This window comes from Oncorhynchus mykiss, chromosome 25, assembly GCF_013265735.2.
Source record: "Oncorhynchus mykiss isolate Arlee chromosome 25, USDA_OmykA_1.1, whole genome shotgun sequence".
In the NCBI taxonomy this organism is placed as follows: Eukaryota; Metazoa; Chordata; class Actinopteri; order Salmoniformes; family Salmonidae; genus Oncorhynchus; species Oncorhynchus mykiss.
In genome coordinates, this window is record NC_048589.1 from 40,365,714 (window position 1) to 40,389,132 (window position 23,419).

At 45.4% G+C, this 23,419-nt stretch overlaps 1 protein-coding gene across 1 annotated transcript; it reads right to left on the reverse strand.

The window, feature by feature from the left end:
- Window positions 1-115: 115 nt before the first annotated feature.
- LOC110504256 (bifunctional epoxide hydrolase 2) lies at window positions 116-21,520 on the reverse strand. Its single transcript, XM_036962874.1, has 19 exons — window positions 21,126-21,520; window positions 19,372-19,450; window positions 17,007-17,166; window positions 16,663-16,853; window positions 14,172-14,294; window positions 13,758-13,829; window positions 13,496-13,591; window positions 13,347-13,425; window positions 4,996-5,030; window positions 4,877-4,903; window positions 4,308-4,393; window positions 2,877-2,988; window positions 1,756-1,830; window positions 1,618-1,660; window positions 1,302-1,404; window positions 1,150-1,219; window positions 947-1,027; window positions 803-861; window positions 116-503 (listed from the first exon to the last, which is right to left on the reverse strand). The coding sequence occupies exons 1-19, from the start codon at window positions 21,227-21,229 to the stop codon at window positions 419-421; spliced, it is 1,680 nt and encodes a 559-aa protein (XP_036818769.1). The 5' UTR covers window positions 21,230-21,520; the 3' UTR covers window positions 116-418.
- Between the last annotated feature and the right edge of the window lie 1,899 nt (window positions 21,521-23,419).

Sequence of the window (23,419 nt, forward strand, 5' to 3'; positions counted from 1 at the left end):
CAAATCAAATTCAAATCAAATGTATTTATATAGCCCTGTCGTACATCAGCTGATGTCACAAAGTGCTGTACATAAACCCAGCCTAAAACCCCCAAAACAGCAAGCAATGCAGGTGTAGAATAGGGCCTAAGTCATGGAAAGAGCAGGTGTTCTTTATATTTTGTACACTCAACGTATAGGTCAGTCGCACTTTCTCACGAAATGTCTCAAAAAGGGCCGTTTTCAGACATCATGCTGGAGGTGTCGTGGCTGTTGATACAGTCTACTTGTGCAGCGTGTGTGTCTTTAGAAGATAAAAATGTTTCACGTTTTTAAAAGGGCATCGTACAGTTGTAGAAATGATTCTGAATTAACAGATGATGCCAACAGTTCACTACAAAGTGCACTCTACAAAGGAATATGTTGTCCTGGTAACTGATCACAGCTTGGGTGTCATGGCAACCCCGGTGTTGTTGTGAGTGTCTTTCAGCCAGGAGATCAGAATGGTGTTCAGCTCAGACGGCCTAAAAAGAACACACACACACACACTATGTCAGCCAATATACACAACTCTTTCAACCAGTACACTTTACACAGTTTATACCACACAAAACAACACACCAACTTCTTTAGACTGCAGAGCAGAAGTGAAGCTATGACCTTTAACCTCTACCTGACCCGTCTCCCTCAGCAGGGCTTTAGGTCAAAAGTTATTCTGGGGACTAACAGGAACTGACTGCAGAGTTCACACAGTCAGCCTCCCCTCCATTGGTCTGTGCAAGGACACACACACACACACACACACACACACACTGGGACCGACCTTTCCATCTGGGTCCAGTGTCCACATTCTTCGATGTGTCCTCTTGTTAGGTTCGGGATCTGACACACAGAGATGTCACAGTCACACGTGGCATCTACATGTATACATGTGTGTATAAATATGTGTGTGTGTGTGTGGTCTCACCACGTTTTCCATTCCCTTGGAGAAGACAGGCAGCAGGACAGGATCTTTACCAGCTGTCACCATGAGAGCTGGCATCAAGAGCTACACAAACACAGGAAACCACCATCATTCCTCAACTTATACTGTAACTGTGTTAAGATATCACACACACACACACACACACACACACACACATACACACACACATACACACACACCCCTACCTTAGCCCTGGGTCGGGAGCATAGCCATTTCCAGTTGCTCACAACATTTCGGTACCAGTTCAACGGCCCTCTGGAAAAACAGAACACTCTGTCACTCTCCTTCTGCTGCTGCCATTGTGTGTGTGTGTGTGTGTGTGTGTGTGTGTGTGTACCTGAATCCCTTGTCTTTGAACTGAGTGATGTAGAACTGCAGAGCAGTCTCACTGAGGATAGAACTCCTGGGTATCTCGTTAGGCAGTCCTACGAACAGACCACCTACACACATACACACACACACACACACACACACACACACACACACAGTGTAGTCTGCAGTGTGAAGATTTATTGACAGCAATGTACTATGTTGCACAAGTTTTACAGCACAATATTGTCCATCCAGTCAGTTGGTTAGTTAGTTGAATACCATAGGTCAAGCCTTCAGCCCCAAGCCTCCAATCAGAACGTTGGTTTGTCTTCTAGACTCACCTCTGGCACAAACTCCAGCAGTGTTGATCTCAGGAACATTATCCTGGAGAACAACACAACAGAGATCATTCACGAGAGAGAGAGATCATTCACGAGAGAGAGAGAGAGAGAGAGAGAGAGAGTGTGTGTGTGTGTCACCTTATCTCCACTGCCATGGAAGAAGATCTTGAAGGTCCTTGCCAGGTCTTTCTCCATCTCAGTCTCAGCTACACCCTGTAGAGGAGTTACGTAAGGAAAGGTCTCTGTTACACCCTGTAGAGGTCTCTGTTACACCCTGTAGAGGAGTTTCATAAGGACAGGTCTCTGTTACACCCTGTAGAGGAGTTTCATAAGGACAGGTCTCTGTTACACCCTGTAGAGGAGTTTCATAAGGACAGGTCTCTGTTACACCCTGTAGAGGAGTTACGACCCTGCTATACTATAGCCATCAGGCGGCCGGCATTGAGAAAATCCTCCCGTTAAAAGCAATGAAAGCTCCTATGCACTCGTGTTGAGTCATGTCCAATGGCAGCGTCCAAGCTCAAGAATCACAGAGGTTCAATTCTCGGTGGCTGTGTGTCACGTGCTCATTCTATCTTGTGAATTGAAATAATGAGAAATAAAAGTTGATTTTGGTTGAGTGGAGGCATATGACCACTGGTTATTGTACTAAGATGTATAAAGTCAAGAAGCTACTAGCTAGCACAAACTCTCGCTAGCTAGCTACATTGACTATGTTCACAATGTAAACAAAAGCAACTTGAGTAATTAGAGGATCATTTAGCACTAGCAACAATTAATTGAGTACTTACGAAAAACTGGAAACAAGACCCAACTAGCTTTCACAGTCTCAGGTCAAAATTAGACGTTCTTCCATGTTTCTCAAACGTCAAATTTCGATGTTGTTCAATCATCACATTTTTAAGTGTTTAAAGATAGATATTAACTCCAAATTGTTGAGGTTAATCATTATCTCTAAATGGTTAAGGTAAGAGTTAATGTTTGGGACCTTTTGAGTCAGTCAGATGCTTACACCCATCCACCACCCCTTCTACAACTGAAACCTATTTAAAGGTAACAGCAGACCTCTAGTGGTGGGTTTCCACGTCATCTCCCGACATCCTCAGACATGGATGGAAGTCGAACACTGACTTGTATCACGAGTGACCTGGCTGCCAAAGCTGTTGTACTGAGGCATTATGGATGAATATGGTACCGTACAGGAGGGAGACAATAGAGTAAAGTTCCTCTCCCCTCCTCAGTTCTACACACACACTTACGGGGTCCTGGAAGTAGAGCTGGTAGTCAAAGATTGGCACAGTCTTCAGGAAGTCCATAGGATCCTTGGAGGGGTCCACAGGGAACAGAGGGGTGTTCAGAGAAGCTACCGCTCTACAAACACACACAGACACACACACACACACACACACACAAGGTATTGGTTTAATTTTTTTACCGTCTCAGGGAGTGTGTTAAGGTTTCCACATACTTAACGTGCGTAGATCTACCTACACGCATGTGTGTGCTCTTGGGTGGAGTCAGATGTTGGGGGGGTAACATAGCCTTGTCCATGTGTTCCTAAACCCCCCAATAGCAACATACACAAGGTAGCAGAGATTTTCTTGATGTAATTTTTTTACTTATTTTTATTAGGATCCCCATTAGCTAACGCTAGCTAATCTTCCTGATTATTTGACCTTTATTTAACCAGGCAAGTCAGTTAAGAACAAATTCTTATTTTCAATGACGGCCTAAGGAACAGTGGGTTAACTGCCTTGTTCAGGGGCAGAACGACAGATTTGTACCTTGTCAGCTCAGGGATTTGATCTAGCAACCTTTCGGTTACTAGTCCAACACTGTAACCACTAGGCTACCCTGCCGGCCCCACTTGTGGTAAAAACAAATACGAATCAAAAACATCACCACTGTTAGCTAATTTCAATGAAAACCAACTGCATGTTGAATAATAGCTACAAGTTTAAGTTTGCTTTACATTACCTCGTTTGGTGCCTGTCTGTTGTCTGTAGGCTGTTCCGCTAGCAGCCTGCTAGCTAGCAGGCTAAAAACAGCAAGCAAACTAGCCTTTTAGTTTCCCACCTCGCCCCCATGTGAAATAATCCCATTTATAAATGTAAGACTATGCCCTGGTAAATATTGTTATACTTGCTAGTGTAACCTACAACATTATCACAGTTTTAAAAAAAATATATATAAAAAAACCCACCCCCTTTTTCTCCCCAATTTCGTGGTATCCAATTGTTGTAGTAGCTACTATCTTGTCTCATCGCTACAACTCCCGTACGGGCTCGGGAGAGACGAAGGTTGAAAGTCATGCGTCCTCCGATACACAACCCAACCAAGCCGAACATTATCGCAGTTTAACATGCTACTTAAATGTATTCGTCTCCCAATATCAGCAAAAAATTGAATGAAATCTTTTTTTGCTCACAGAGAAAAATCACATGGCTTGAGGCTGTTTTTCGGTAGTTAATAATACACAAAAAAATACCTTCGTTTAGAAGTTCCATTTTCAACCAAAGTGAGTTTGGTGATAAAATACAAAGCTTCATACTACTCAACGCGCCCCCCCACCGCCGCAGAAGGAATTGTGTAGTCCGTAAAAATATTTGAGCAGGACTACGCCCATTTTATGCCGTAAAACGACATTCACATAACCGTTTGCGTAAGGTGTGTAGACCCCTTTAGTCTACCTGACTCTCTCTGGATGACACCGGGCCATGTTCCAGACCACAGCTCCACCCCAATCATGACCAACCAGAGTCACCTGGGGAATACCCTGTGAGCGAGAGAGACAGAGCGAGAGAGACAAAGCGAGAGAGACAAAGCGAGAGAGACAAAGCGAGAGAGAGAGACAAAGCGAGAGAGAGACAGAACGAGAAAGCGAGAGAGAGAAAGCGCGAGAGAGAGACAGAGCGAGAGAGACAAAGCGAGAGAGAGACAGAACGAGAGAGAGACAGAGCGAGAGAGAGACAGAGCGAGAGAGAGAGAGCGAGAGAGACAGAACGAGAGAGCGAGAGAGACAGAACGAGAGAGCAAGAGAGACAGAGAGAGAGAGAAACAGAGCGAGAGACAGAACGAGAGAGCGAGAGAGACAGAGCGAGAGAGAGACAGAACGAGAGAGCGAGAGAGAGACAGAGCGAGAGAGAGGGCATTAAAGGAAGTGTTGAGCTCTTCCTGTAGCACCACACCGCCCATGTGGCGACTAATACATCACCCTGATAGCTTAACATACAGGGCTGATTATTGAGAGTGGACTCACCATTTTATCCATGAAAGTCACAAGATCCTACAACAGAGATAAGAACATACAGAAAACCATTACAATCATGTCAAGGATAGACAGAGGATGTTTTGTTCGTATGTAAGCGTGTCCTTTACCTGGCAGATCTGTTCTTGTGAGTACTCCTCTATGTCTAGAGAGAGAACGTGTGGGAGAGGAAAGAGGAAGCGAAAGTGTTATTGAACTTGGATAAATCAATCTTGATCTGTAATAATTATGGTGTTCCTATTGTGTTTGACACTACAGTCCCCCAACAGCAGGGAGACGGAGAAACCAAGGCTTTTAAAATGTTCAACTAACAGCAGGGAGACGGAGAAACCAGGGCTTTAAACTGTTCAACTAACAGCAGGGAGACGGAGAAACCAAGGCTTTAAACTGTTCAACTAACAGCAGGGAGACGGGGAAACCAAGGCTTTAAACTGTTCAACTAACAGCAGGGAGACGAAGAAACCAAGGCTTTAAACTGTTCAACTAACAGCAGGGAGACGGGGAAACCAAGGCTTTAAACTGTTCAACTAACAGCAGGGAGACGGAGAAACCAAGGCTTTAAACAGTTCAACTAACAGCAGGGAGACGGAGAAACCAAGGCTTTAAACTGTTCAACTAACAGCAGGGAGACGGGGAAACCAAGGCTTTAAACTGTTCAACTAACAGCAGGGAGACGGAGAAACCAAGGCTTTAAACTGTTCAACTAACAGCAGGGAGACGGGGAAACCAAGGCTTTAAACTGTTCAACTAACAGCAGGGAGACGGAGAAACCAAGGCTTTAAACTGTTCAACTAACAGCAGGGAGACGGAGAAACCAAGGCTTTAAACTGTTCAACTAACAGCAGGGAGACGGGGAAACCAAGGCTTTAAACTGTTCAACTAACAGCAGGGAGACGGAGAAACCAAGGCTTTAAACTGTTCAACTAACAGCAGGGAGACGAAGAAACCAAGGCTTTAAACTGTTCAACTAACAGCAGGGAGACGGAGAAACCAAGGCTTTAAACTGTTCAACTAACAGCAGGGAGACGGAGAAACCAAGGCTTTAAACTGTTCAACTAACAGCAGGGAGACGGAGAAACCAAGGCTTTAAACTGTTCAACTAACAGCAGGGAGACGGGGAAACCAAGGCTTTAAACTGTTCAACTAACAGCAGGGAGACGGAGAAACCAAGGCTTTAAACTGTTCAACTAACAGCAGGGAGACGGAGAAACCAAGGCTTTAAACTGTTCAACTAACAGCAGGGAGACGGAGAAACCAAGGCTTTAAACTGTTCAACTAACAGCAGGGAGACGGAGAAACCAAGGCTTTAAACTGTTCAACTAACAGCAGGGAGACAGAGAAACCAAGGCTTTAAACTGTTCAACTAACAGCAGGGAGACGGAGAAACCAAGGCTTTAAACTGTTCAACTAACAGCAGACTAAACTTAAATCTGTAAAACCATGTAACGAGACATTGTCAGTAAACCCTGTACGTGTCTACAATCACATAACTGTACTTCTCTAGCGTGAGAAAGGAAAGATAGAGGGTATAAATAAGGAAGGAAGGTGCCACACACAGCACTTCTCATAGGGTATAAATAAGGAAGGAAGGTGCCACACACAGCACTTCTCATAGGGTATAAATAAGGAAGGAAGGTGCCACACACAGCACTTCTCATAGGGTATAAATAAGGAAGGAAGGTGCCACTCACAGCACTTCTCATAGGGCATAAATAAGGAAGGAAGGTGCCACACAACACTTCTCATAGGGTATAAATAAGGAAGGAAGGTGCCACACAGCACTTCTCATAGGGTATAAATAAGGAAGGAAGGTGTCACACAGCACTTCTCATAGGGTATAAATAAGGAAGGAAGGTGCCACACACAGCACTTCTCATAGGGTATAAATATGGAAGGAAGGTGCCACACAGCACTTCTCATAGGGTATAAATAAGGAAGAAAGGTGCCACACACAGCACTTCTCATAGGCCATAAATAAGGAAGGAAGGTGCCACACAACACTTCTCATAGGGTATAAAAAAGGAAGGAAGGTGCCACACAGCACTTCTCATAGGGTATAAATAAGGAAGGAAGGTGCCACACAGCACTTCTCATAGGGTATAAATAAGGAAGGAAGGTGCCACACACAGCACTTCTCATAGGGTATAAATAAGGAAGGAAGGTGCCACACACAGCACTTCTCATAGGGTATAAATAAGGAAGGAAGGTGCCACACAGCACTTCTCATAGGGTATAAATAAGGAAAGAAGGTGCCACACAGCACTTCTCATAGGGTATAAATAAGGAAGGAAGGTGCCACACAGCACTTCTCATAGGGTATAAATAAGGAAGGAAGGTGCCACACACAGCACTTCTCATAGGGTATAAATAAGGAAGGAAGGTGCTACACAGCACTTCTCATAGGGTATAAATAAGGAAGGAAGGTGCCACACAGCACTTCTCATAAAGATGGTTATGTGAATGTTGTGGTCATTCCAGACCCTACTCCAGCCAGGTCACTCTAGCCAGGTCACTCTAGCCAGGTCACTCCAGCCAGGTCACTCCAGCCAGGTCACTCCAGACCCTACTCCAGCCAGGTCACTCCAGACCCTACTCCAGCCAGGTCACTCCAGCCAGGTCACTCCAGCCAGGTCACTCCAGACCCTACTCTAGCCAGGTCACTCCAGACCCTACTCCAGCCAGGTCACTCCAGCCAGGTCACTCCAGCCAGGTCACTCCAGACCCTACTCTAGCCAGGTCACTCCAGCCAGGTCACTCCAGCCAGGTCACTCCAGCCAGGTCACTCCAGACCCTACTCTAGCCAGGTCACTCCAGCCAGGTCACTCCAGCCAGGTCACTCCAGACCCTACTCCAGCCAGGTCACTCCAGCCAGGTCACTCCAGACCCTACTCCAGCCAGGTCACTCCAGCCAGGTCACTCCAGCCAGGTCACTCCAGCCAGGTCATTCCAGACCCTACTCCAGCCAGGTCACTCCAGACCCTACTCCAGCCAGGTCATTCCAGACCCTACTCCAGCCAGGTCACTCCAGACCCTATTCCAGCCAGGTCATTCCAGACCCTACTCCAGCCAGGTCACTCCAGACCCTACTCCAGCCAGGTCACTCCAGACCCTACTCCAGCAAGGTCATTCCAGACCCTACTCCAGCCAGGTCACTCCAGCCAGGTCACTCCAGCCAGGTCACTCCAGACCCTACTCCAGCCAGGTCACTCCAGACCCTACTCCAGCCAGGTCACTCCAGACCCTACTCCAGCAGGGAGACGGGGAAACCAAGGCTTTAAACTGTTCAACTAACAGCAGGGAGACGGAGAAACCAAGGCTTTAAACAGTTCAACTAACAGCAGGGAGACGGAGAAACCAAGGCTTTAAACTGTTCAACTAACAGCAGGGAGACGGGGAAACCAAGGCTTTAAACTGTTCAACTAACAGCAGGGAGACGGAGAAACCAAGGCTTTAAACTGTTCAACTAACAGCAGGGAGACGGAGAAACCAAGGCTTTAAACTGTTCAACTAACAGCAGGGAGACGGAGAAACCAGGGCTTTAAACTGTTCAACTAACAGCAGGGAGACGGAGAAACCAAGGCTTTAAACTGTTCAACTAACAGCAGACTAAACTTAAATCTGTAAAACCATGTAACGAGACATTGTCAGTAAACCCTGTACGTGTCTACAATCACATAACTGTACTTCTCTAGCGTGAGAAAGGAAAGATAGAGGGTATAAATAAGGAAGGAAGGTGCCACACACAGCACTTCTCATAGGGTATAAATAAGGAAGGAAGGTGCCACACACAGCACTTCTCATAGGGTATAAATAAGGAAGGAAGGTGCCACACACAGCACTTCTCATAGGGTATAAATAAGGAAGGAAGGTGCCACTCACAGCACTTCTCATAGGGCATAAATAAGGAAGGAAGGTGCCACACAACACTTCTCATAGGGTATAAATAAGGAAGGAAGGTGCCACACAGCACTTCTCATAGGGTATAAATAAGGAAGGAAGGTGTCACACAGCACTTCTCATAGGGTATAAATAAGGAAGGAAGGTGCCACACACAGCACTTCTCATAGGGTATAAATATGGAAGGAAGGTGCCACACAGCACTTCTCATAGGGTATAAATAAGGAAGAAAGGTGCCACACACAGCACTTCTCATAGGCCATAAATAAGGAAGGAAGGTGCCACACAACACTTCTCATAGGGTATAAAAAAGGAAGGAAGGTGCCACACAGCACTTCTCATAGGGTATAAATAAGGAAGGAAGGTGCCACACAGCACTTCTCATAGGGTATAAATAAGGAAGGAAGGTGCCACACACAGCACTTCTCATAGGGTATAAATAAGGAAGGAAGGTGCCACACACAGCACTTCTCATAGGGTATAAATAAGGAAGGAAGGTGCCACACAGCACTTCTCATAGGGTATAAATAAGGAAAGAAGGTGCCACACAGCACTTCTCATAGGGTATAAATAAGGAAGGAAGGTGCCACACAGCACTTCTCATAGGGTATAAATAAGGAAGGAAGGTGCCACACACAGCACTTCTCATAGGGTATAAATAAGGAAGGAAGGTGCTACACAGCACTTCTCATAGGGTATAAATAAGGAAGGAAGGTGCCACACAGCACTTCTCATAAAGATGGTTATGTGAATGTTGTGGTCATTCCAGACCCTACTCCAGCCAGGTCACTCTAGCCAGGTCACTCTAGCCAGGTCACTCCAGCCAGGTCACTCCAGCCAGGTCACTCCAGACCCTACTCCAGCCAGGTCACTCCAGACCCTACTCCAGCCAGGTCACTCCAGCCAGGTCACTCCAGCCAGGTCACTCCAGACCCTACTCTAGCCAGGTCACTCCAGACCCTACTCCAGCCAGGTCACTCCAGCCAGGTCACTCCAGCCAGGTCACTCCAGACCCTACTCTAGCCAGGTCACTCCAGCCAGGTCACTCCAGCCAGGTCACTCCAGCCAGGTCACTCCAGACCCTACTCTAGCCAGGTCACTCCAGCCAGGTCACTCCAGCCAGGTCACTCCAGACCCTACTCCAGCCAGGTCACTCCAGCCAGGTCACTCCAGACCCTACTCCAGCCAGGTCACTCCAGCCAGGTCACTCCAGCCAGGTCACTCCAGCCAGGTCATTCCAGACCCTACTCCAGCCAGGTCACTCCAGACCCTACTCCAGCCAGGTCATTCCAGACCCTACTCCAGCCAGGTCACTCCAGACCCTATTCCAGCCAGGTCATTCCAGACCCTACTCCAGCCAGGTCACTCCAGACCCTACTCCAGCCAGGTCACTCCAGACCCTACTCCAGCAAGGTCATTCCAGACCCTACTCCAGCCAGGTCACTCCAGCCAGGTCACTCCAGCCAGGTCACTCCAGACCCTACTCCAGCCAGGTCACTCCAGACCCTACTCCAGCCAGGTCACTCCAGACCCTACTCCAGCAGGGAGACGGGGAAACCAAGGCTTTAAACTGTTCAACTAACAGCAGGGAGACGGGGAAACCAAGGCTTTAAACTGTTCAACTAACAGCAGGGAGACGGGGAAACCAAGGCTTTAAACTGTTCAACTAACAGCAGGGAGACGGGGAAACCAAGGCTTTAAACTGTTCAACTAACAGCAGGGAGACGGGGAAACCAAGGCTTTAAACTGTTCAACTAACAGCAGGGAGACGGGGAAACCAAGGCTTTAAACTGTTCAACTAACAGCAGGGAGACGGAGAAACCAAGGCTTTAAACTGTTCAACTAACAGCAGGGAGACGGAGAAACCAAGGCTTTAAACTGTTCAACTAACAGCAGGGAGACGGAGAAACCAAGGCTTTAAACTGTTCAACTAACAGCAGGGAGACGGAGAAACCAAGGCTTTAAACTGTTCAACTAACAGCAGGGAGACGGGGAAACCAAGGCTTTAAACTGTTCAACTAACAGCAGGGAGACGGAGAAACCAAGGCTTTAAACTGTTCAACTAACAGCAGGGAGACGGAGAAACCAAGGCTTTAAACTGTTCAACTAACAGCAGGGAGACGGAGAAACCAAGGCTTTAAACTGTTCAACTAACAGCAGGGAGACGGAGAAACCAAGGCTTTAAACTGTTCAACTAACAGCAGGGAGACGGAGAAACCAAGGCTTTAAACTGTTCAACTAACAGCAGGGAGACGGGGAAACCAAGGCTTTAAACTGTTCAACTAACAGCAGGGAGACGGAGAAACCAAGGCTTTAAACTGTTCAACTAACAGCAGACTAAACTTAAATCTGTAAAACCATGTAACGAGACATTGTCAGTAAACCCTGTACGTGTCTACAATCACATAACTGTACTTCTCTAGCGTGAGAAAGGAAAGATAGAGGGTATAAATAAGGAAGGAAGGTGCCACACACAGCACTTCTCATAGGGTATAAATAAGGAAGGAAGGTGCCACACACAGCACTTCTCATAGGGTATAAATAAGGAAGGAAGGTGCCACACAGCACTTCTCATAGGGTATAAATAAGGAAGGAAGGTGCCACACACAGCACTTCTCATAGGGTATAAATAAGGAAGGAAGGTGCCACACAGCACTTCTCATAGGGTATAAATAAGGAAGGAAGGTGCCACACAGCACTTCTCATAGGGTATAAATAAGGAAGGAAGGTGCCACACAGCACTTCTCATAGGGTATAAATAAGGAAGGAAGGTGCCACACAGCACTTCTCATAGGGTATAAATAAGGAAGGAAGGTGCCACACACAGCACTTCTCATAGGGTATAAATAAGGAAGGAAGGTGCTACACAGCACTTCTCATAGGGTATAAATAAGGAAGGAAGGTGCCACACAGCACTTCTCATAAAGATGGTTATGTGAATGTTGTGGTCATTCCAGACCCTACTCCAGCCAGGTCACTCTAGCCAGGTCACTCTAGCCAGGTCACTCCAGCCAGGTCACTCCAGCCAGGTCACTCCAGACCCTACTCCAGCCAGGTCACTCCAGACCCTACTCCAGCCAGGTCACTCCAGCCAGGTCACTCCAGCCAGGTCACTCCAGACCCTACTCTAGCCAGGTCACTCCAGACCCTACTCCAGCCAGGTCACTCCAGCCAGGTCACTCCAGACCCTACTCTAGCCAGGTCACTCCAGCCAGGTCACTCCAGCCAGGTCACTCCAGACCCTACTCTAGCCAGGTCACTCCAGCCAGGTCACTCCAGCCAGGTCACTCCAGACCCTACTCCAGCCAGGTCACTCCAGCCAGGTCACTCCAGCCCCTACTCCAGCCAGGTCACTCCAGCCAGGTCACTCCAGCCAGGTCACTCCAGCCAGGTCATTCCAGACCCTACTCCAGCCAGGTCACTCCAGACCCTACTCCAGCCAGGTCATTCCAGACCCTACTCCAGCCAGGTCACTCCAGACCCTATTCCAGCCAGGTCATTCCAGACCCTACTCCAGCCAGGTCACTCCAGACCCTACTCCAGCCAGGTCACTCCAGACCCTACTCCAGCAAGGTCATTCCAGACCCTACTCCAGCCAGGTCACTCCAGCCAGGTCACTCCAGCCAGGTCACTCCAGCCAGGTCACTCCAGACCCTACTCCAGCCAGGTCACTCCAGACCCTACTCCAGCCAGGTCACTCCAGACCCTACTCCAGCCAGGTCACTCCAGCCAGGTCACTCCAGACCCTACTCCAGCCAGGTCACTCCAGACCATACTCCAGCCAGGTCACTCCAGACCCTACTCCAGCCAGGTCACTCCAGACCCTACTCTAGCCAGGTCACTCCAGACCCTACTCCGGCCAGGTCACTCCAGCCAGGTCACTCCAGCCAGGTCACTCCAGACCCTACTCCAGCCAGGTCACTCCAGACCCTACTCTAGCCAGGTCACTCCAGACCCTACTCTAGCCAGGTCACTCCAGACCCTACTCCAGCCAGGTCACTCCAGACCCTACTCTAGCCAGGTCACTCCAGCCAGGTCACTCCAGACCTTACTCCAGCCAGGTCACTCCAAACTCTACTCTAGCCAGGTCACTCCAGAACCTACTCCAGCCAGGTCACTCCAGACCCTACTCCAGCCAGGTCACTCCAGACCCTACTCCAGCCAGGTCACTCCAGACCCTAACCAGCCAGGTCACTCCAAACTCTACTCTAGCCAGGTCACTCCAGCCAGGTCACTCCAGACCCTACTCCAGCCAGGTCACTCCAGATCCAAGGTTATATATTGTTCATCCAGGTCCCCAGTACGTCAGGAGATGCCTCTAAAACCGGCCACTAGGGGCAACGGTGAGTGCTATTACCATCAAGTAAGGTGTTGTGGACGGCGGGTGGGCGTAAAGCCGCGAGCTCCGGCTCCGAGGGTCCCGTGTTCAGTGCCAGGCACTCATTATATATTGTTTAGATTCAACCCTATCCCTTACCTTAACCCTTAGGAATTAGTGCCCAAATGTAACCGTCATAATTCAATTCACTATAGACATATAGACAATGTTCCAACACACACTAACCTGGTGGAGCTGTAGACTCTCCATAGCCCTTCATGTCCAGAGATAAGACTCTGAACCCTGCATCAGCTAGAGCTGGAATCTGAGAGAGAGAGAGAGAGGTGTGTGAGTGAGTAGTGTGTGTGTGTGTGTGTGTGTGTGTGTGTGTGTACCTGGTATCTCCATGAGTACCAACTCTCAGGGAAGCCATGACACAGCATGACTGGAGGCCCCGTTCCCATCTCCACATAGTGCAGCTTTACCCTGGGCTAGAGAGAGAGAGACAGAGAGAGAGACAGAGAGAGAGAGAGAGAGAGAGAGAGAGAGAGAGAGAGAAAGACAAAGAGAAACAGAGAGAGGTGAGTGAGATCTTAAAGTAATACCATTGTGTAATCACGTATACGCTTTCTGCTTCATAAAGCATTGTGTTGTTACCTTGATGGTGATATATCCATGAGACACCTCCTCTGGGTTGCAAGAGGCTGGGTAGCTTTCCCCTGTTACGACCTGGAACACACACACACACACACACCTCCTCCATAACAAAACCAACATTGAATAATAGGCTACTCGATTGATTCCCAGAGGAAATGTAAATTATAGGCATAAACAGAGATATCATCTATCTGCTAATCAGCCCTCAGAACGGAGATTCCTGAAATCACCATAACATTTGAAATACACGACTTACACGACTTCTAAAAAAAAGGGTTTGGAATCCTGCAGCTGGCTAATGTATCAGGGAAGTCAGCGATGACACGTTTACTTTAAGTCTGAAAAAATAACCATCACATTCTCACAGACATTGCGACGGACAAGAAAAGTTGCATATCATTTTGTGTGTGTTACCTGTACGCCAGTGAAGGTCTCTACTTGTTTCAGAGCTTCCGGCAGGTCCTTCACCAGAACAGCTGTCATCCCTACTGCCTCTGCTGCTCCCACCCCCTCCTCGTCATCACCCAACCACAGAGCCTGAAAAACAGACTGACAGGTCAGCTGTCCACTCACAACACCTGGAACACAGATGAGAGACCAGGGCCGGCTCCAGGCATAAGCAACATTTCATAGGGCGCCAGGCCACTAGGGGGCCCCTGAATCCCCCCTCCAAAAAATTAGTTGTTTTTTTTGTTTTAGAATTGTGAGTTAGAAGTTCGACATTTGGTTTTGCATCAGCTATTTTTTTATCCTGTTGTGTCAGTCACTGACAGTAACTCAATTAGCCATGTCAGCTAACAGGTTTTAGATTAGCAAGTTAACCAATCTAAAAACTTTTGTTAATCATGGCCAAATACCGACAGAGCATGTGCCCTGACCTCCAGGGGGCGCCCATTGATTTTGTTCATCACCCTCACTCAGTTATAATTAAAATGGCATATGGGTGGCTTTATGTGCTTGTGGGAAACTGGGAATTCATAAGTCCGACATGATTGTGTTCACATGCTTTTGAAGTCAGAACAATTCTTCAACCAATACGATTTCAGCTAGCTTCAACCAATACGATTTCAGCTAGCTTCAACCAATACGATTTTAGCTAGCTTCAACCAATACGATTTTAGCTAGCTTCAACCAATACGATTTTAGCTAGCTTCAACCAATACGATATTAGCTAGCTTCAACCAATACAATTTTAGCTAGCTTCAACCAATACGATTTTAGCTAGCTTCAACCAATACGATTTTAGCTAGCTTCAACCAATACGATTTTAGCTAGCTTCAACCAATACGATTTTAGCTAGCTTGATTTTTATTCAACAAGGCAAGTCATTTTAGAACAAATTGTTATTTACAATGATGGCCTACTCCGGCCAAACCTGGATGACACTGGGCCAATTCTGCACCACCCTATGGGACTACCAATCACATTCGAACCAGGGACTGTAGTAACGCATTTTGCACTGAGATGCAGTGCATTAGACCGCTGCGCCACTCGCAACTCACTGCAACTCAGTGCAAGATGCGTTACTACAGTCCCTGGTTCGAATCCAGGCTGTATCACATCCGGCTGTGATTGGTAGTCCCACAGGGCGGCGCACAATTGGCCCAGTGTCGTCCAGGTTGCTACTATTGCTAGCTTGCTTAACATTAACATAAAGGTCAAACTAGCTACATTCTCCATATTGATAAAGTTGTAATCGTCAATCTTTTGGTTGAAAAGGTTCAAGGTCAGGGGTGAAACGTCACCCAGAATTCAGAGTTGTAACAACAATGGAGACTAGGAGCTGCCAATAACTCTGACAGCACGAGAACGTGGCATCGGTCTCTGCAAAATGTGTAGAATCGCAGGTAATGTGTTAGTTATAATGAGAGAAGGAAGTATGAGAACTGTCGCCAATGTCTGACCACTCTGTAAATGACCCTGCCTCCATCAACCCGCCTCTGACTGGGCTTGAGCCAAGGTCCTCTACCTCGCCAACACAGGTGACCACCCGCTTGACAACGTACAAACACACGTGACCACCCGCTTGACAACGTACAAACACAGGTGACCACCCGCTTGACAACGTACAAACACAGGTGACCACCCGCTTGACAACGTACAAACACACAGGTGACCACCCGCTTGACAACGTACAAACACAGGTGACCACCCGCTTGACAACGTACAAACACACAGGTGACCACCCGCTTGACAACGTACAAACCAGTTGAGCTATAGAAAAGGACTTGAATTCGATAGCAGCATTGGCAACATTTCAAGTTAGCTGTGGAGTGAGCTTACAACACATTCTGAACTCTGTTACACAGATAACTTCCTGTTGTTAATGACACAATAGCTGAGAGCAACTCTACACAGGGAGGTCAGATAAGGATTTCTCGTGGCATGTGTAAACGTTGTAAACTGATATGTATAAGCAGAGGTTTTGGGAATGTAACAACTTCTTCAAGGGAGGTAGAAGCTGTGACTTTCAAGACATTGATTTTTTAAAATTTAACCAGGTAGGCTAGTTGAGAACACCTTTATTTAACCAGGTAGGCTAGTTGAGAACACCTTTATTTAACCAGGTAGGCCAGTTGAGAACACCTTTATTTAACCAGGTAGGCTAGTTGAGAACACCTTTATTTAACCAGGTAGGCTAGTTGAGAACAAGTTCTCATTTACAACTGCGACCTGGCCAAGACAAAACGGATTGCACTGTGACAGACTGCATCCAATTTATTGAGTAGGGTATTGGAGGCTATTTTGTAAATGACATCGCCGAAGTCGAGGATCGGTAGGATGGTCAGTTTTACAGGGGTATGTTTGGCAGCATGAGTGAAGCATGCCAGTGTGTGTGTGCGCTGTAGTGTGTGTGTATGCGTGCAGTGTGTGTGTGTGCAAGCGTGCCAGTGTGTGTGTATACCTGTTTCGGAGGCACTCCCAGCTGTGTGAGAGCGGAGGTGAACAGGTCGGTCTCTGGGACCCTGAGGCCTGTACGACAGGACTGTAGCACCACATCAAAATGGCCGCCCAGCAGAGAGAGGAGCCGGCCAGAGCTATCTCCACTCCCACTGTCATCCACCCACTGGTTGGCCAACACGCCTGTCAATAACCCTGACAGACAACACAAGGAAGCGGGACATGGCATGTGACCTTAGACTGTACAATGTGAACTCTGTGTCAGGTGTGTGTGTGTGTGTGTGTGTGTGTGTGTGTGTGTGTGTGTGTGTGTGTGTGTGTGTGTGTGTGTGTGTGTGTGTGTGTTACCTTTTCTGCGGAGCGTAGCTACGGTCTGCAGAATGTGTTTGTTGACGGTGGTTGAGTCTCTGAGTTCCTCCAACAGGCTCTTGACAGAGAACCCAGCAGGAAGACTGACCTTCTGATCTGATGCTGCACTCACACACTCTGCATCAAGCTCTGGGATCATCTACACAGTGGTAGACACACACACACACACACACACACACACACACAATGACTTGTTGTCACATGTCATGTAAGGTGATGCAAGAATTTCCATGGAAGGCCTATTTCAATTGAAGGAAGAGATTTCAATAGAGGGAACACATTTCAATAGAGGGAACACATTTCAATAGAGGGAACACATTTCAATAGAGGGAACACATTTCAATAGAGGGAACACATTTCAATAGAGGGAACACATTTCAATAGAGGGAACACATTTCAATAGAGGGAACACATTTCAATAGAGGGAACACATTTCAATAGAGGGAACACATTTCAATAGAGGGAACACATTTTAATAGAGGGAACACATTTCAATAGAGGGAACACATTTCAGTAGAGGGCCCATTTCCATGGATTATAATATACATTGACTAAACTATTTCTGCTGTGTCATGTTTGTACCAGTTCCAGGGGTCATTGAGGAACCAATGTTTGAGGTGGCATGTAGCCTAGTGGTTAGAGCGTTGGGTCTGTAACTGAAAGATTGCTAGGTCAAATCCCAGAGCTGACAAGATAACAATCTGTCGTTCTTCCCCTGAACAAAGCAGTTAACCCACTGTTCCTAGGCTGTCATTGTAAATAAGAATTTGTTCTTAACTGACTTGCCTAGTTAAATAAAATCAAGATCTTGAACTTTTAGAGTTAACAGCTTGGCAACGGAGTTCTGACCATGTTGGTCGTTTGAATGTGACGTTATTTGTCTGAGTAGGCTGCCTGTGTAAAAGGAAATGTATGCTTGTAAATGTGGTTGGATACGTCATATGGATGGTGTGATGCAATTACGGGTCATGCAGAGGCCAAACCGAACTCCATACTGCCTCACCGATCACCTCAACTTTTGTAACAATGTGGAGGGCTCCTTATACCTCAGCAATGACATGATTGGTTGATGGTAGTTGAGGGCGGGAGGTTCTGTATCAACACAAACTTACTTCCTGAACAAGGTCTTTGACAACAGCTCTGCGCTGCTCTGGGAAGCGCAGGAAGTACGGATGCCCTGACTTCTACAGAGGCCGAATCACCGTAAATTCTGCACGGCCCCAATGCAGATGGTCGGATTTTAACTGTCTTTAACCTCTTTGGGTAGGGGGCAGTATTTTCACGTCCGGATGAAAAACGTGCCCAAAGTAAACTGCCTATTACTCAGGCCCAGAAGCTAAGATATGCATATAATTAGTAGATCTGGATAGAAAACACTCTAAAGTTTCTAAACCTGTTACAATTATGTCTGTGGGTATAACAGAACTGATATGACAGGCGAAACCCAGAGGACAAACCATCCCCCCAAAAAATATTTTCAGCCTACCACTGTTTTCAATGGCTGTCACATTTATTGTAAGGCCTCCCAGATTGCAGTTCCGAGGGCTTCCACTAGATGGCAACAGTCTTTAGAAATAGTTCCATCCTGGTTTTTGATAAAATGAGCCAGAAAGTGTAGCTTTTCTAGGTGGCTCTCTGTTTGGCTGTAGTGTTTCCAAGCGTGTGGATGAGAGCGCGTTCTTTGGTATTTTTCTCCGGTAAAGACAATAACGATTCTCCGTCTTCAATTTTATTGTTTATTTACGTATTAGCGTATCTAAGGTTTGATTATAAACGTTGTTTGACTTGTTTGGAAAAGTTTATTAGTAACATTTTGGATTCATTTTGTATGCATTTTGATGGAGGGAAACTGGGTGAATTATTTACTGAAGCACGCCAGCTAAACTGAGTTTTTATGGATATAAAAAAGGACATTATCGAACAAAAGGACCATTTGTGATGTATCTGGGACCTTTTGGAGTGCCAACAGAAGAAGATCAAAGGTAAGGCATTTAATATATATATATTTCTGACTTTCGTGGCGCACCTGCCTTGTTGAAATATGTTTTTCATGCTTTTGTATGCGGGGCGCTGTCCTCAGATAATTGCATGGTGTGCTTTCACTGTAAAGCCTTTTTGAAATCTGACACGGCAGCTGGATTAACAAGAAGTTAAGCTTTATTTTGACGTATTACACTTGTGATGTTATAATTCTGTAGTTTGAATTTCGCGTTCTGCAATTTCACCGGATGTTGGCCAGGTGGGACGCTTACCGTCCCACCTGCCCATAAGAAGTTAACTCACCTGAGAGAGTGTGAGTTTGCCCCGCTCTGCCGTCCCACCTGCCCATAAGAAGTTAACTCACCTGAGAGAGTGTGAGTTTGCCCCGCTCTGCGCGTTCCATGGCGCTGTGCTTGTCAGTCACCACCTTCTTCAGAAAACCACTAAAACAGAACAGAACCATTTAACCATTAAATTACACACCACACTACTGTATTGCGGCTTTGACTTATCAGTTGTTAAGTTGAATATTTTACAATCGAAGGTATCAACGTATACAACGTCTCATACCACACACACAATCTATCTGTCTGGGAGTTTAGAGCCATTTCAGATTAATTTCACACCACACACACACAATCTGTCTGAGTGTTTAGAGCCATTTCAGATGGATTTCACACAGAATCTGTCTGGGAGTTTAGAGCCATTTCAGATGGATTTTGTTTGTTTGTTTTGTTTTAATACTCCACATTCTCTTCCATTCAGTCCATGTAAAAGGAGGGTACTGGTGACGTAGGGTAGTAGGGGGTAACTAGCCCCGTGGAGTAACTGCCCCTCCCCCTGCAGTTCACCTAAAGACCACAAGATGTCACCAAATTATTTCCCCAACACTTTCCCTGGCTGTCACTGTTCTTGCTGAACAAAAGAGTTCCTCTGTGTCATCGCAACTTTTGGAGATATTTCAACCAAACGATTTTGTGGTAAGTTGATCTCCTTGTTGCAATTTTTTTTTTAAAGTTGTAGACATAGTCTAACAATGAAGATATATACAGCTCTGGAAAAAATTAAGAGACAACTGCAAAATTATCAGTTTCTCTGGTTTGACTATTTATAGGTATGTGTTTGGGTAAAATGAACATTTTTGCTTTATTCTATAAACTACTGACAACATTTCTCACAAAATCCTAATAAATATGTTGTAATTTAGAGCATTTATTTGCAGAAAATGACAACTGGTCAAAATAACAAAAAAATATGCAGTGTTGTCAGACCTCGAATAATGCAGAGAAAATAAGTTCATATTTATTTTTAAACAACACAATACTAATGTTTTAACTTAGGAAGAGATCAGACATCAATATTTGGTGGAATAACCCCGATTTTTAATCACAGCTTTCCTGCGTCTTGGCATGCTCTCCGCCGGTCTTTCACATTGATGTTAGGGGGGGCAAGTTAGCCCCTTGTCTCTACCCATTGGGGGGTGTTGAATCAACAGGTCATAAGAAAAAGGTAAATAATGTTATGCCGTTGAATCAACGCGGAAAACTGATTGGATTTCCAAAACGGCATCAATATTAAGAGTTGTCTTTTCTTCACCCAATTTAGCCTAAATCCAATGACGTGATGTTTGGGGGCGGCTTTGTATCCTAGTGGTTAGGGCGTTGGGCCAGTAACCGAAAGGTAGCAAAATCGAATCCCTATGCTGACAAGGTTCAATTATTTCATTCTGCCCCTGAACAAGGCAGTTAACCCACTGTTCATAGGACGCCATTGAAAATAAGAATGTGTTATTAACGGACTTGCCTGGTGAAATGTCTCATTTATTGGTCACATACACATGGTTAGCAAATAGTATTGCGAGTGTAGCAATATATTAATGCGTGTTCTTCTAGTTGCGACAGTGCAGCAATATCTAACAAGTAATATCTAACAAATCTGTGGTCAAACTGTAACTTCAGTAACAAAATCACCGTTATGTTGTTGTGTAGCCAAATGTTTATTATTCCCGAACATGCGCATAACTAACTGATGTTTCAGTATCCGTCAGTACGCGCTGAACAATGCATGAGATTCAGTTTGCACTATATCTCACCGCTGAAAAAAATATTTGATTCCTACCTGGGGAGTTTGAGGGTTTCTTCGAATTTGAGGAAGACTTCTGCAGGTCTGGGAGAAACAACGACCCCCCACAGGTTGAACAAAACCGCCTTCTTGGTCGCCATTTCACCGATCTCTCTGTCCGGGGGAGTCTCTACTGAGGACAGGGGAGGTGGGTGACTAAATGAAACTCTGACCTACTGAGAACAATTTATGTAATAGTGGTCTATCGCTACACAACTCCTCCCCTAAATGAGTCGATGCGTTCTAGGTCGTCATTAATGTACTCGTGTTAATGTACTCGTGCACATGATAAACTGCTACTGTAAAAGTGTAGTAAATAAATTGAGTTAAATTTCTGCTTAAAATGGGTAATACGCCGCTTCCTGTCAGATTGGTGTGTTTACGTTGTATAATGCACTCAGTGGTAAAATTATGGAATTCTGGGTAATCCACAGCAAATCTATGTAGAATTGTTGTGGGAGTGCTGCTAATATTGAGGACTGAACATACTGTGTCCCATGATTGCAGCATTGGTAATAAACACACTATCCTCCCACTAATAATTTGTGTGCTGACTCACTGACTTGTGGGACAGGAAGAAACGGTCACACTACTGTGTTTGTGGGTCCTGAGATAGACGTTGTGATCTCATATGTATATACTGTACTCTACACCATCTACTGCATCTTGCCATCTTTATGTAATACATGTATCACTAGCCACTATAAACTATGCCACTTATGTTTATATACCCTACATTACTCATCTCATATGTATATACTGTACTCTATACCATCTACTGCATCTTGCCTATTCTGCTCTGTACCATCACTCATTCAGATATCAAATCAAATCAAATCAAATGTATTTGTCACATACACATATATCTTTATGTACATGTTCTTTATCCCTTTACACTTGTGTGTATAAGGTAGTGTGGTGGGAAATCGTCTTACTGTACCATCACGTAAGACGATTTCCCACCACACTACCTTATACACACAAGTGTAAAGGGATAAAGAATATGTACATAAAGATATATGTGTATGTGACAAATACATTTGATTTGATTTTGATTTGATTTGATATCTGAATGAGTGATGGTACAGACGGTAACACTTACAAGAACTTGTGAATTCAATAAAGGCTTTTAATACAAAATATCAGAAGCCGAGCTGGTCCGCGGAACCACCACGGACCCTGAGCTCTGGCTCTGTTCTTATACACATACAACACATGAGTCCATCCCACATGCAAATGAAGTTCCTTCCCTCAGTTCATCTGCCACCATTATCTTTCAGTCTAAGCGTCCTGCTTGTTTACGTCTGCTTTCAGTTAAGTTATAATGGTGGCAGGACCCATTCATGTCTTAAAAATAAAATATGTCCATCTATCCTATGGGCCCATGTCTTTGGTCTCCGTACTTATGTTTAGCTTGGTGTGCTTCTTTGGTATGTCTGTCCTTATTAGGACTAGTAGACTATGTGTCCCTCTAACATGAGTATGTTCAGCTGTCCTATGTACTTAAGTGTCGCCTTCTCCTCCTGTGGTCTGATGTACACCTGTCCTTGCTCTATAGCCGTATATCTGTCCCTATATGTGCCATTTACTCCCACAGTAGTAGTTGTGGTATTGTTAGGTTAGATTACTCGGTTGGTTATTACTGCATTGTCGGAACGAGAAGCACAAGCATTTCTCTACACTCACATTAACATCTGCTAACCATGTGTATGTGACAAAAAAAAATTGATTTGATTTGAGATCTGACGATCAGCGCAGCGCGACTGTTGCTGTAAAACGCTCTTGAAGGCAACCGGTTAAAAGATCAAATGCTTTTTTAATGGAAAATGATTAACTCAAAGCCCGAGGCTAATCTTACACGCAGATCACCAGCTCGCCGAATGTGCGGTTATGGATGTGTGTTGAAATATGAATTATCTGCCGGGATCTATGGTGATACATAGAGAAGTGTGCTATTCTAAAGTATTGATCAACTAGTTTGACGCGTTTGTCTCTAGTAGGTCAAAGGCTGTTGTTGTAGGTGAGAAGTGAGGAGGAGAGGCAGGCTGTTCACACTCACCTGGTTCAATTCTTTCAGGTTATAAGGTTATTATATTATATATATATATATATATATATATATATATATATATATATATATATTATAGGTTATTTAGTAAACTAAAACTGAGACTAAAATGAATAATGAAAACACGATTTAGTAAACGGAAACAAAATAATTAACAAACTCGTTTGGAAAAACGTAAAACAATACATTGAAACCATTATCTTTAACTCCAAAACAAATTTAA